We start from the raw sequence: 15,763 nt of genomic DNA, 5'->3' as shown, positions 1-15,763 counted from the left end.
TTGTGGGTCCTGGGACTTTTTCTTTATCACTGCTGAAGACCTGTTTGATCTATTAATGATTTCCCTTGTTTGAACCCCAAAAATGCAGACAAATGTTTTTTTTAACTTTGTTTTTTCTCGACAGCATAATTTGCGTAAGAGTAGATTTGACAAATGTCATTGTCTCCCTCTCATGGCTGTGAGGCTCTTCAGTTCTTTAGGATATTACATAAGACAAATATATGTTTGGTTAAATACATTCAATGTTATTTCTGAGTGCTGCATTATTGCATTAGTTACTAAAGTTCTTACCCATAAATGTGCATTTTTAAGAAAGATAAATATAAATGTGTTTCTATATTTCATTAGGAAGGAAGTGTTGATAGTTCTAGACAATTTCTACCTTTTGAGTATCATCCACTACATACTTTTATTGTCTTAATCTAAAGTTTTGTGTTACTTTTTTCAGTGTTATTGACTTAATGGAAAGAATTTGTAAATCTGAGAGTGACAGGGGTATTTATTCGTTTAGACGGAGTTTTTCAGTTTGGAATGTGGCCAGTGTGTAGGCGTCTGCAAAGCAGGCCCCTTTGTATGGTTGTTACATGATAGCTGTCAACCTGTTTTTTCCAACACGTTAGAACAGACTATTTAGAGGGACATCCTGGTCTGAATGTCATTGAAAAGAACAACTTTGTCACATTCAGAAGATTTTGACCTTAATGGGAAAGTTTGGTGTTCCAAGAGTTTAATCCCTCACAGCCACATTACTCTCACCACTATTCAGACTCATACTCCTCTCTAAAGCAACTTTATGAGTGCATATTAATGATTACTGGAAGTTTTATTAAAACACAGCACAAAATGTTTGTTTACATTTTTGAGATCCAGTCATATTAGAAACACCTTTAAATTTAATTATTTAACATGTCAGTAGGCTATTATACAATGCAATAAAATAATAAATAAATTTAAAAAAACATCCCCTCTCTGGTAGTGATGTAATATACCGTCTTTATTTCACTTTACCATAAATAATTCTCTATTTTCTTGTTTTCTTTTGCTTCTGGTGCGGATTATTCTTGTATATAGATCACTACTCATTATGTTACACATAATTTAGTTCAGATTTTCATTCACACTAGATGTTTTATCTTGATCCTTACAGTATGTTCCGTCCGATGTCGAGTCCGTTTTATGGAGAGGAAAGATGAGAGGGTGGAGTGGAGGAGAAAAGGGAGGGGTGGGGGGGCGGTGCTGCAAACTTTGTAGATGATGTTGGTGTTTTTTCCGCTTTTAAACTATCAAGTGGATTCGGACACGCCCTAAATGCACCTGCGATTGTGATTAAATGCATGGAAACCAGGATGGGATGATCTCAGTCTCCTCCTCACAGTTTCAGGTGAGAGGCGGTGCGCTGAGCAGCCTAATAAAAAGGTGCACTCTCCTATATCCGGGCAGTGTCACTCTCTCACCTGCTACATTAAACTAGGAAACTGCATTTTCAACAGGTGGGCTGTATTCATTATTAAATCTAGTTTGAATTGTAGGCCTAGATCTTTTCAATGTTATAATTCTATAATAATTATGTAGGGTCTAATCTCTAGTTTGTTTGATTACCAAATTTATTGTTATTCTCACCACTTTTGCTGTTAAATTTACATGCATCTTTCCCAACAGCCACGCCAGTAATTAAAGCAGGCTGCAGGTGACGCTTCAGGGAAATCTCCAGGATGGAGTCCCTGTTTAAACCAGCGCCTCTCCTCCTCATGCTTTGGTGCTGCTGCAGTAAGTAGACTAACCGGTTAAAATCTACACTATGCTACATTAATAATGAAAGGTTACAAAAATCTGCATTTGTTTAAATTGAGCTTTTTGGTCAAGTTAAGTGCGTTGTTAGGAAATTGCCCTCATTTCCTAACACCGCACCAATAACCCACATCTCGTCACACCATTGACAGATTACCCACTCTCATTTACATCTGTTTTTAGGATGAGTTTTCCGTTTCAATTTTGATAGGTTGTATACAGTTTGCTTTATTAAAAGTGTAAAAAAAAAATCTGGTCAAAACGGGTAAAACTGATAGTATTTGTGTCCGGCCCCATTTCACTCAAACTGCAGAGCAACACAGGCTTCATGATCGAAGATTGATCAGAGAGTTTTTAGATCACCTCCGCACTTCTGTCCATATCCCCTCTCTGCTGTGAGTCTGCAGTTCACTCAGTCAACTGGTGTTTTTCATGCAATGCGCCAGAGTACAAGAGCACCTGGCTTTAAATGGGAGATGACACGGATTGGTGTATTGCATGTTATGCCCTACACACCCATGACTAATTCACAGACTAAGTACGACCCTTTTGATCCATGCGCCCGGCGCACAGACCATTTTTTCTGCCGTCAAACGAGCAAAATTGGAGACCCCCCAAACGCAACTGCGCCAAGCACTTTACGCCGTGAAGAGCCCTGCGTATTGATATATCTATAAAGATTTGCCACCTCGCCACCTTTTAACTGCCCCCTCAGTCACTTCATCCTGGCTCCGGGCCTGCACCATGCTCAGAATTGGACCCTCTTTATTGCTGCGAGACCACCTCAGCGGTGGATTGTTGGCGCATTGCTATCTTGAGGCAGCAGAAAGCGATTGCCATTAACCAAAAAAAAGGTCTAGAGTCAACGGCGCAGTATTTCACGGTTTGTTATTTTAGGGGCGAATTACATCCGATGGTGAGAGACGCTGTGCGCAATTACACGCGAGGCACACCAGGATAAATTCGTTGATTATTAAAATTTCGATCGGTCAGGATCTAATGTTAATGACTGTTCTGTGTGCTTCTACATATTGAAAAGGTCGCACACACAGCCTAGGTTCGTACAGTGAAACGGTTTAAAGCTCCGTCAGAGCGTCTACATTTCTTCAAAAAAAAATTTGAATAGCCTACTCTGTCGCAATAGCAAGTTTTTTTTGTTTGGTTGGTCAAATGCCCTACATATTTTTTGAGGCTTCATTGCGCACATGAGAACGTTGGAGGAAAATCGAAGTAGGTACATTTGAAAATAAATAGGAACCAATGGAAGCATCATCTTGAATAAAGCTGAAGCCAATTTAGTGATGCATACATTACACATTGATGAGTTTTAAAAGGACACCTCAGAACAAATCTACACAGAGAGTTAAAGACAACATTAAGTGGCTTAAGAACAGAATCCCTAGTGTTCATGTAGATGATATCAGCGTAGTCAATAATGGGCAATATCAACTGAGAAATTAACCTTTTCCTGACTTCAAATGTGAAACAATTAACAGATCTATAGAGTGAACTGAGACAGACATATTCTTTTTGTGATATAATAAATGTGAGGTTTAAAAGGTAAGATGAGAATCAAGCCACAGTCCAGTGTATTTAAATTTTCAAGAATCTGACAGTAATGTACCTTTTATTAAATTGCATAGACTGGAATTTATAGCTGAACGCTGCCTGTGCTCCTCTGGATTGTACGTTTATGTATAACAAACTAGGGTTATCTTTTAACAGAACTTGAGTCTTACACATCTGCGCAAGATTTTAGCAAATCATTTTTCATTTTTAGCCTATAGGGCCAGAGCGCTAGAAATGTTCTAGGACCGTATTGGAACTGAAGCAATAGTTTCTTTCTGCAAATGAAGTGCATTTTTGAAGAATGTAAAAACATTTCATGGTTCCACCTTTACAAATGTGCAGATTCGCTGGTGTTCCTTTTCATTGTCATTTATTTGTAATAATTTAATAATAGCGCTGTGCGCCTCACAGCAAGAAGGTCGCGGGTTCAAACCCCGGCCTTTCTGTGTGGAGTTTGCATGTCCTCCCCGTGTCTGCGTGGATTCTCTCCGGCTTCCTCCCACCGTCCAAAGACATGCGGCCTAGGTGACCTGATTGGTGACCCTAAATTATCTTAAGGTGTGAGTGTGACTGGTTGTTCGTCTATGTGTGGTCCTGTGATGGATTGGTGGCCTGTCCAGGGTGTACCCCGCCTTTCGCCCGATGTCAGCTGGGATTGGCTCCAGCCCCTGCGACCCTGTATGCAGGATAAGCGGTTGACCATGGATGGACTGTTGGTTTGACAAAGCAAATGTAAAAGGTGTCACTTTGGGCTCTGGGTAATTGTGACGGCATTTCTCACTATTTTCAGAACTTCGATAATCGATTTATGGTGAAAATAATCAGCAGATTAATCCATAAAGAAAAAGGCTAATAATAATAATAATAATAATAATTAGTTGCAGTTACTTTTAACAAAGTATTTTTACAGTGTGGTATCAGTACTTTTACTGAAGTGAAGGATCGGAATACTTTGTCCACCACTGACACACACACACACACACACACACACACACACACACACCCCTACACTGTCGGGCCCGGCGCCACGAGGGGGCAGAAGAGGGTTTTGCCCCCTCATTTTCTGCCCCCCCAGTCTAGGACCACCAACGGGCAAAATTTACCTGCTGCTGATTGTAGCCTAGGCCTATTTTTTTCTATACAATATTCAAGTCCCCCATTCTTTGACTTTTCCTAAGTTAGCCTATGTGTTTTGTTAAGAGGTGTCCCTGTCAAGATAAAGGCTGATTGAAAAAAACGCCATTTTTGCATAAGCGCCAGCGGATAAAAGTTGATTATATAGGAGGACGCAGTCATTTTCGCGCTATTAATTTCTCACTTTAGATATAAACAAAGGTGTTGCTACTGGCAACACCTTTAGTCTAATACTAAACAGGCATGCGGACTTGCTCAGTAAGGAGAGGCTGATGGTGGGGGGGGGTTGGAAAGTGATGCGTCTTGGATTCATTCTGCATCTGACGGCTCATAATCTGACAGCGACCCACCCCAGAGTGAAAACTTTTAGGAAGGCATGATCATCAAAACGAATGATTCAGCACCGACATTTTGCCACCCACAGGATGAAAACAAATACAGAAAATGGCATAGCAGGCTGAAAACCTACGGTTATCAAAAAGACCAAAAGGATTATTGGCTTGCACCCAGCAAAAAGCGCGGCGAACGTGTCTAGTTTCCAACCGCCGCAGTTGAAATTTGCACGCCAAGCGACCAAATGCACTGGCATCCATCTGTAAGCTCATGGGAGTGTTTGTCTTTAAATGAGGTGAGGTCAGGTACATTGTTGGCGCGTTGCTATTGACTCAGCAGAAAGCGATTGTTTGTTACTTTAGGGCCGCATTACTGTGACACTGCGCATTTACGAAGGAGGCACAGCAACATAACTTCATTGATTGTTAAAATCTCCTGCCACGCCGACAGGATCGGTCAGGATCTAATGTTAATAATGTTCTGTGTCCTTTTACAAATCCAAAAGCTCTCACACAGTCCAGGTTCATACAGAGAAACTGTTTGGAGTAACCATCAGAGCGTCTAAATTATTTCAGAAGCTAAAAGTTGAATTCTGATTCCTCTGGAGAGTTTCATTTGTCCTGTCAAGTGCAGAACTTCAGGTTTTTTCTGTTTTTACTGCTCAAATACCCCACGATTTGACCCCACGACGTTTGTTGCGACTTTATTGCGCACATGACGTTTAAAATGACTGACAACAGCCTCTCTAATCATGAAAATAAATCGTTAAGGAAAACACTCCTACATCAATAAAACACAAAATAAAGAAACTAGTGTCGGGGAGAGATGTGACCCACGACTCGTTCATCATAGTTCATATTAACGCAGTGCAGTGAGGATCCAGACGTTTCATAGGGGAGACAGCGTCTGTTTAACAGAAGGAGTTCCGACACTTCACTCATAAACTGCAGAGCAACACAGGCTTCATGATCAGAGATGGTTTTTAGATCACCTCCACACTTCTGTTCATATCCCCTCTCTGCTGTGAGTCTGCAGTTCACTCAGTCAACTGGTGTTTTTCATGCAATGCGCCAAAGTACAAGAGCACCTGGCTTTAAATGGGAGATGACACGGATTGGTGTATTGCATGTTATGCACTACACACCCATGACTAATTCACAGACCAAGTACGACCCTTTTGATCCATGCGCCCGGCGCACAGACCATTTTTTCTGCCGTCAAACGAGCAAAATTAGAGACCCCCCAAACGCAACTGCGCCAAGCACTTTACGCCGTGAAGAGCCCTGCGTATTGATACATCTATAAAGATTTGCCACCTCGCCATTTTCAACTGCCCCCTCAGTCACTTCATCCTGGCTCCGGGCCTGCACCATGCTCAGAATTGGACCCTCTTTATTGCTGCGAGACCACCTCAGCGGTCCTGTAAGACCTGACATTGCTAGTTTCCAGTCAATGCAGTTGTCATTTCCACCCCAAGCGCCCACGCTGTTTAAATGGCAAATGCACTTGCGCACATCAAAAGGTATTTATATTTTTCCAATTTCACCATGGAGGACCCATCTTCAAAATAAAGTTGCAAGTTAAGAGCACAAGGTCATCTGTGCCTTGTCCCAAACATACAACAGGATTTTTCCATATTCAACAATAATTTGTTATTATGAAGCCATTTTTGAGTCATAATAACGTCAGCTTGTAACATGTTCTGGATACAGTGAATATCAGAGTCAGCAGTGTAAATTAAGGTATCAGCATAAAGATGGCCCTTACAGATGGAGCAAGTGTGTGATAAATCATTAATGAAAATCGAGAACAAAAAAATGGGTCCTAGAGTGGAACCTTGAGGAACCCCCTTACCAACCAATAAATAATCAGACAGTGAACCTCGAAAAGCAACACACTGCCGTCTATTGTGAAGATAAGAATTAAACCATAACAGATTCAGATTGATTCAAACCTATTGCATGAAGCTTGTCAAGGAGAATGTAATGATCTACTATATCAAAAGCTTTAGAAAGGTTTATATGGAGATAAGATGTTATTCTGAATAATGAATTTTGATAATTGATTAAAAATAATTCTCAAATATTTTGGCAGTGGTGCAGATAATAGAAATAGGGCGATAATTATTCATATTGGAAGCATCACCAGTTTTGAAGAGAGGGGTAACCTTCGCACATTTCCATGTAGCGGGAGCGGTGAAAGTAGTCAAAGACCGATTAAATAGGTCCGCAAGTGGAAATATCAATACATGAGCAGCAAGTTTAATATACCTAGCCTTAAGAGCATCCAGACCAGCACTACTGTTGTCCTTTAGATCACCTATAGCATTAAACACATCAATGGGCATGCTTTTATTAAATTTGAATGAGCCAGAGGTAAGACACAAGGTTGAGAAATGATCATTAGCATAGGAATAATCATGTTTGGAGTCAACAACAGTGATAAAATGCTGATTGTAAACATGAGCAATACGGGGAGGATTAGAAATTTGTACCATTATTAATTTTTAGTTAGTTTTGCTATTCCTATAAGGAACCCAATTCAAATGATTCCAGAACTGTCAAGGGTTATGAAAGTCATTAAGAAAGCAGTCTCTATAGTAACTGGATTTAGCGTTTTGGGTTTGAGTCTTGCACTGATTCCTAAGAGATCTATAATGATCCGTCAGAGGCAGATTTAGTAAGGCGATAATTGGCCCATGCCTCATCTCTTTGCTTAAAAAGATTGATTAGATGAGAGCTGATCCAGGGTAAGTGCTTCCCTTTAACTCTAATAGTTGTAAACAGAAAATGCTCATCAATTACACTGATGAGTTCAGAGTGAAAAAAGGTCCATGCATCTTCAACAAAAAGGAATTAGCTGGAACCTGTCCCAATTATTAGAGTGTAAATCAGCATTAGTATTTTTACATTGACGCATTCTAATATATTTAGAAGAGAACTGTGGCATTTTGATTTTCCAAACACAATAAATGACAGAGTGATCACTAAATTTTTTTTTTTTTAAAAATCAGCTAAGACACCAGATTTAAATATCCTTTCCGGATTAGAGACCAGTATCAAGTCAAGCAAAGATGAGGACCGGCAATCCACTCTAGTGGGTTCCTTAATAAGCTGTGTGAGATTAACACTACTAAATAAGTTTTTATCACCAGCGGCGGAACGATCAAGCCAATTGCAGTTGAAATCGGCAAGAATAATCAATTCTTTATGCCTGCCTAATGAGTAAATTGTGGACAAAATGCACTTTGTGGAATCTGATGGGGCAGACAGAGGCCTATAAATATTGCCAATAATTAAATGTTTATTTACATGAAAGATAATATTTATAAAAAGACTTTCAAAGTTAACTGGATCTACTTCAGGAGTAATACATTCAGAGATAACATTTGCATCAACATGTGTGACCACCCCACCTCCTCTGGACAATCTATCGGCTCTGTGCAGTACATCATCATTGATTTGAATATCATTCTCAGAAATTTTATTTAGCCAGGTTTCTGAGATAGTAATAATGTTAGGTTTGTACTGAGCAACCCAGGCTCTAAGAACAACAATTTTTGAAGCAAGGCTCTGATATTAATGTGAATGACCTTTAGACGGATTCCATTGAAAATGAGAAGAAAAGCAGCAATAGCAACAGACAATAGCAAAAGTGTACAAAGACACAGGAACAAAAAAACAAGTTAAACATACAACAAACTTCAACTGAGCACAATTGCTCATCGATCATTAACTATAAAGAATAAATGACTCAGGGAGTCTCAAAACAAACATAAATAAGTGGCTACACTTTTTACTTTATTTTAATAATTAATCAATTCATAATAGTTTCACAGTGAAGGCATGAGATAAATTAACAACTAGACAAATTATGAGGGATGCATGTGACAAAGAATATTCTATTCTAGAGTCCCAAACTAAAGACTCACATTAGCTACTCATAAGCAGGCCAAAAGGACAAACCAGATCATCAGACTAAGACAACCAGCCATCAGCAGGGAAAAAAAGCAATATTCAAACAGAAAAGTCAAGACAGAACTACTGCAGTCCAAACGGTATCAATAAACAAGCAAGCCTTTAAAAAGAGCAATATAGCGTCTCTATGCAGTTGAGTAGCAGAATTAAAGCAAACAGCAACACACAGTAACGAAAACGCCAGAGAATTCTAATTTGCAGGAAGGAGTGATGCTGCATAGTCTCTGGCTTCATCAGCTGAGGAGAACATTTTCCCCCCGCAGTGAAATTGAGGGTTAGTTATTGTCATTTTGACATCAAAATAGGTAAATGTTAAAATCCAGGTTTGTTATTTCAAATAGATTCAGTTTTATTTATATAGCATCAATTCATAAAAAAGCCATCTCATTGCACTTTTTATACAGAGCAGGTCTAGACAGTAGCCTACTCTGTCTAGACCCCCAAATTCGCAATTCCCTAACAGTGCATGACAACCGTTTTATTGAAGGCAGATTACATTTCATTCACAGTCAACATGAGCAAAAGCAAAGGAGATGTTTGCTAAAAAAGTTGAAACTTAAAACATGAAATCATAATAATTAAGAATTAGATATGATAATTCAGATTCAGTTTTATGATAGTGTCTTTGGTTCAGTTGTGTGTGTGTTTTGAACGGTCATGATGGTCTGCTGTTGTGTGTCTGACTTTCTAGCAGTTTTGCTGTAGAATAGTCCCATCTGACTACAAAAGTTGTCATATGGGGCACCCATCAACTGGGTGAATTTGATTTGTCATCTACAGACTGCACACAATAGATAAATAAGCAAGGATATTGTAAGATTTTAAGTTTACTGAACCCCGCGCTTTACTGGGTTCTCTTTTTGACCTGGGGTGCTTCAAGTCTCTTAATTGCATCCACGTTTCCCTCACTTGCGTCTTAGTCCTGCCCACCGGGGATTCATGGAGACGCAAGTAAACCAAGCCAGGAGAGAAGGGACGAGGAAACATGTTTTTAGAGACATGAGACGTCCTCGGCTCTGTAGAGACTTATTGGAGTTTGTGTCTGCACACCTGTGCTGTTCTGATACTAATAAAGTCTCAGTTATCTGTGGACAGCAGCATGATTCTCTGTAGCTTTTACACATTTAACAAACACCTGCACATAATTACGTTTCTGTGTCCTATACGCAGAGGCACAAGATCAAATCTACTGGCACAATACTGACATTATCTGCATTTATATTTATTGATTCTGGTTGTGAATTCATTAGTGAATAACCCAGAATATGTCTTGGGATTTATTAGACTAAAGGTTTAAGAGAAATGAAAATGTTACTCTAAGTCGATGCTCAGTTTTAGGCTTTCAGTTTATTTTCTCTTCTGATCTCCTTTAACACTATAGACTACTGTATAGGCTACATTAAGTTTATGTAAGTCACATCACTCGTCACTGATCGTTCACTGCGTTCCATCATAGCAATCTGACCCTTTTTAGCACATTTTCATTCATACCTTCAGCTAGAGCCGCCAGCTGCTTTCATCAGATGCAGTAGGTGAGATCGGCTGGATGAGCGGCTTTATTTTCCTTTGCTTGCTTCAGAAAGTCTAAAGTGCAGTTTAGGGATTTGTCTGACACCTAACTTGTTTACTATGTTTTATAGTCGTCTATTTGGACTAAACGACCAGCCTCACATGACTGAATAGACATGACGATAAATTATGTAACACATGTTTCTTGCTGACAGACTCTGACTCTAATTGTCTCCATAATAAAAGTTGATGGGAGAAATAAAACAAATAAAATCTTTCTAATAAAGTTGTGTGTGGGGCTTTTGTTGTTCAGACCTACAATGAACTCAGGTTTTAACTAGACAGTGAATCAAAACACAAATACGCTTTGCATTGATGCACTTGAGTTTAATGTTATCTGTCATGATCCATCAGATCAGTCCGATAAGCTGCAACGTCCAATCAACATAACGGCTACCCAGTAAGGGGCGTATCGGTCAGTAAGAGACTTCCGCGAAGAATGCAATGGTGTATCCTTGCTCATAGCTTCTCAGAGATCGCTCCTCATTCCTAGGAGCGCAAATAAGAGGGAAAAAAGTCCCCCCCGTGTCATTGTATAATTCGCACCCTTCCCAAACGCAACTGCGCCACGCGCTTCACGCTGTATGGCGCTAAAAGAGGAATCGCCACCAGAATCCGACAACGCCACCTGGGGACTTCCACCCCAGGAAATGCTCAATTTCTACTTTGACTAAACCTTTATACAAAGGCTACAGGTAAGTAAGACCGAGACGTGGCTCCCAAAGAATAACTTATTGATAATCGGTAACTGGAAATGCCTGAAGAGGATGGTGAATAATACAAATAATCAAATTACAATGGAATAAAAGTTTTACAAATTTGGCAAACAAGTTACTTATTTTATTTTAACAAGACACTCCCAGTTATTACTGATTATTGGACCAAACAAAAAGTTAGAGTGGGCCAGGGCCTGTGGAGAGGCAGTCTAACTAAGGGTGTGCTCCAGGGGTGCAACAACTTCCCCACCGCATGTGCTCACTGCAATCCATGGTCACTGCAAACCGGTTCACTGAAAATCGTGTCACCAAGTCGTGCCCCAGTGCCGTGAACACTACAATCAGTGAAGGAACCCACACTAGTGTGCCTAGCCTCCACCACAAGCTGACCATTTGCACCACTGAAAAGAACAAAACCACAAGTTAAATAAAAACACAATGGACCAGTTGGTTATATCTAAAATAAAAATAATAAAATAAAAATACAAGTATAGTCCACTAGGAGGCACTGCAGCCAGAGTGTACCAGCAACGATGGTTAAAATCCTAATTTCACAAAGCCAAAACAGCAGCTGATAGCCTACTTGTTGCTCCTTAAGCTTCTCCTACCTTAACACAGGGTGCTCTGTAAGGAACAATACATCAGGCCACTCCAGACAGGGAACCTTGGAATCAGCCAAACTACATAAAACAGGCTGGCAGTAGACTGCTGCAAAACATACAACCTCAGTCACTGGGAAAAGACAATGAAAACATAAGACAAAGTTTTTACTCACTCACCTACCTAGACATCACAGAGGGTTCATGTGGCAACAGACAGGCAGGGAAAAGGCAAAGAGGCAGCCATGAGACATACAGCTGCTTTAAATAAGCTCAGCTAATGAGGGGATTTGATCTGGGTGGAGCTAATTCGATGCTCCAGAGGTGCAGAGAAGAGCGAGGCTAAAAACCTGTAAGCCTGCATAGAAAACACACACCACTACACATCGTTAAAATAGGCCCCTGCAGTCCTGCTTCATATCTAGGTTGAACTATGTGCTACTACCCAAACTGAGGGTCTCAGCAGAGGATAAGCGGTCACAAGGTGCGACTTCACAGGCAGGGCTGGACTGGGACAAAAAAATCGGACCTGGTATTTTTGTCCCAGGTGGCAAACCAAAATTGGCTGGACACCCCTCACACCATCCTTCCATTTAAGGGCTCAGATTAGCGGTGTGACAAAACAATTAGCCAATGAGAGTAACATAGCACAAGATTGGGGCCATGTCAGTAAAACAAGAATATATTTGAATAGGCCTAGTTGTTTGGAAAAAAAAATTGATTGGGGGGTGTGGGGATCTTCCCCCCGAAGATTCAGAGCATTAAATACTTAATTTTCTGCATTCTGGGCAAATTTTTTGGGGACATTTTCTGCACCAGGGAAGCACAAAATTAAGCTGGAAGGTGACAATTCAGAATATAAAAATATAATAGTACAATGCAGTAATCATTAGCTTATTATTCTTTTAGCTTAAGTTACTTTTTTAGACAACGCAGTTTTCTTCTATATTTAGTGTCAGTATAGAAAATTACCCAATTGACCGCTGTCCATGCTTTATGGGCCTGTCGTTGGCACAGTTATATAAATACATAATTTACGTTGCACCGGCGGCCCCAAAGATGCGTCGACCCACCGGGCATTTGCCCGGTATGCCAGATTAACAATCCAGCTCTTCATGGGGGTCTCTAACTAACGTTACCAGGCGGAGATAAATAAACAAACAAATAAATAATAAGGAGAGAGAGAGAGAGATCATTGCTTATTATGTGGTCCAACATTTTCCTCTCTCACACACACAACGCACAAATACACACACAGCAGTCCACTACATTCCCCAGATCTCTGCGATATTGCAACAAAGGGCTGGCTGCAGTCTTAAGTGTGAACCCAAACGCAGACACAGGCAGAGGATGCAGTTCAACAAAAGATTTATTCTCTAACAAAACAGAGATAGGCTCAGGCTTACTCGCAAATGCAGGCAAAGTCCAAAGAAATGAAAATGAAACATAATCCAAGGGAATAATCCAGAAAACAAGGAACGAGGTACAAATCCAAAAACACAGAGAACAAGGCATGGCTCATTATCCGCATTAGACAAGAATGTCACAAAGACTGAACAGAAAAAGCAAACATTTAAACACCAGGTAAAGAGCAGGGCGGGACCAAGACCAGGTAGAGGACAGAACACAGACATAGACAAGCAGGTGAAACCAATAGGGGGAACAGACAGGACCAGACCAAAATGCAGAAACACAAACTGAACATCAAAAGGCAAGCACAACACAACAGGAAACAAACATGCAAGACTAAACACTGTCAAATAAACAATCACCAAACAGAGAACACAAACCAACTCTTAGCAGACAGAAAAGTATAAACATACTACAACCTAACAAGAAACAAACTCAGACTAGGATGAAACAGAACACAAGGTAGACGAGACCAAAATAACAACACAGAACTACACTGACCAGGAGTAACAATAGAACATGAACTAAAATGCAGGACTAAAACTAAGGCAAAGAACTAAAACGCAGGACTAAGAACTAAGATAAGAGAAAAGACAGATACTAATTAAACTTAAATATATGAATGAACAAAAGACTAAACTTTGCTACAAAACACAAAACCTCAAACCTGACAAGATCAAATAAAGCTTACAGAAACACAGAACCCAAAACCAAACCCAAGAAACAGGAAAAATCATGAACACAAAACCACATTCCTAACACAAAGTTTAAGTTTCAACAGCCTGTAAAATGCCATCAAAGACTAATGCTCAAGGAATAACCGCAATTCCGCCCTTCATATTAAGGTCATATTAAGGTTTTATTATTTTACACACCGCTTGCTGCCGGCAGTATATTACACTGAACAAAATTATAAATGCAACACTTTTGTTTTTGTATCAAGAGCTGAACTCAAAGATCTAAGACTTTCTCTATTTCTCTCAAAAATTGTTCACAAATCTGTCAAAGTCTGTGTTAGTGAGCACTTCTTCTTTGTCAATATAATCCATCCACCTCACAGGTGTGGCATATCAAGATGCTGATCAGACAGCATGGATATTGCACAGGTGTGCCTTAGGCTGGCCACAATAAAAGTCCACTCGAAAATGTGCAGTTCCATAACACAGCACAATGTCACAGATGTGGCAAGTTTTGAGGGATCGTGCAATTGGCATGCTGACTACAGGAATGTCCACCAGAACCTATAAATGTATTAACATTATACATGTTACTTTTTATTTAATGTGATAATATCATATTAATATACTAATACACAAATGTATACCAGCCAATACACACGACAACATCAGACTGGGGAGGACCGGCACTTATTATTTTCAACTTTTGCACTAGATACATTGTAATGTTTTATATATTTTTCAGGTGCTCAGCGCATTGACTACATATCTCCAAATCTGGGAAGCATCAATGGAGCAACACGACTTACCATATCAGGATCTGGTAAGAGATTTAATCCTCAAATAAAACAAGTTACAGTTTTGTTTTATGGCAACATTTAATCCAAAATGATGGTGCTTAATCTTTGTTACGGACCTAATCAATAACTCCAAATATTATTTTTTGATTCAGCTATCAGACTTTCAAAGAGATTATGCACATAAATTAAATACATATTGATTAAAATGATCAAAATTGTCAAAAAAATCTTGTTTGTACTGTCTTTATGATACTTCTTAGTCCAAGAGATGAAATTAGGTGCGGTAGTTATAGTAGTTGCAAGGTATTATTTGTTTCTAAACAAGATTCAACTCCCAATCCAACACCTTTGGGATTCCAGCTAAAGTTTCATGAGTTTCAAAAGTGTTTTCATGATGCTAAATGATTTCCTTCCATAGGATCAACCTTTTGTCATCCACACAAACATTGTTTTAAAAGTGATTATTTTTGTGGGGTTTGTATTCCAGGTTTTGCCCAGGAGCGACAGTTCCAACTGAATCCAATCGATGACACATTTGGCAACCGTGTGACACTTGTGTCTGACACCCTGTCAGTCCCCTGTGATGTGGAGAGGGACTCAACACACGGCAACAAGATCATGTGTTACACCAGGTAGCCACCTGGCCAAGGAAACTTTTTTGAATATACAATTGTTTTTATACTCGTCTCCTAAGTATACAGTGGGTACGGAAAGTATTCAGACCCCTTTAAATTTTTCACTCTTTGTTTCATTGCAGCCATTTTCCAAAAATCAAAAAAGTTCATTTTATTTCTCAGTAATGTACACTCAGCACCCCATCTTGACAGAAAAAAAACAGAAATGTAGAAATTTTTGCAAATTTATTAAAAAAGAAAAACTGAAATATCACATGGTCATAAGTATTCAGACCCTTTGCTCAGTATTTAGTAGAAGCACCCTTTTGATCTAATACAGCCATGAGTCGTTTTGGGAAAGATGCAACAATTTTTTCACATCTGGATTTGGGTATCCTCTGCCATTCCTCCTTGCAGATCCTCTCCAGTTCTGTCAGGTTGGATGGTAAACGTTGGTGGACAGCCATTTTCAGGTCTCTCCAGAGATGCTCAATTGGGTTTAAGTCAGGGCTCTGGCTGGGCCATTCAAGAACAGCCACGGAGTTGTTGTGAAGCCACTCCTTCGTTATTTTAGCAG

At 39.7% G+C, this 15,763-nt stretch overlaps 1 protein-coding gene across 1 annotated transcript; it reads left to right on the top strand.

The window, feature by feature from the left end:
• Positions 1-1,661: 1,661 nt before the first annotated feature.
• Positions 1,662-15,204, top strand: LOC123965139 (fibrocystin-L-like; the record flags this gene model as incomplete). The annotated part of the gene is made up of 3 exons (XM_046041703.1): positions 1,662-1,767; positions 14,518-14,595; positions 15,060-15,204. Coding segments are annotated over exons 1-3 (278 nt in total), but the record flags the coding sequence as incomplete, so codon positions are not given.
• Positions 15,205-15,763: the final 559 nt, after the last annotated feature.

This window comes from Micropterus dolomieu, unplaced genomic scaffold (genome assembly GCF_021292245.1).
Source record: "Micropterus dolomieu isolate WLL.071019.BEF.003 ecotype Adirondacks unplaced genomic scaffold, ASM2129224v1 contig_8747, whole genome shotgun sequence".
Taxonomy (NCBI): Eukaryota; Metazoa; Chordata; class Actinopteri; order Centrarchiformes; family Centrarchidae; genus Micropterus; species Micropterus dolomieu.
Note: the sequence above shows the minus strand (reverse complement) of the source record. Positions and strands in the feature narration are given on the sequence as shown.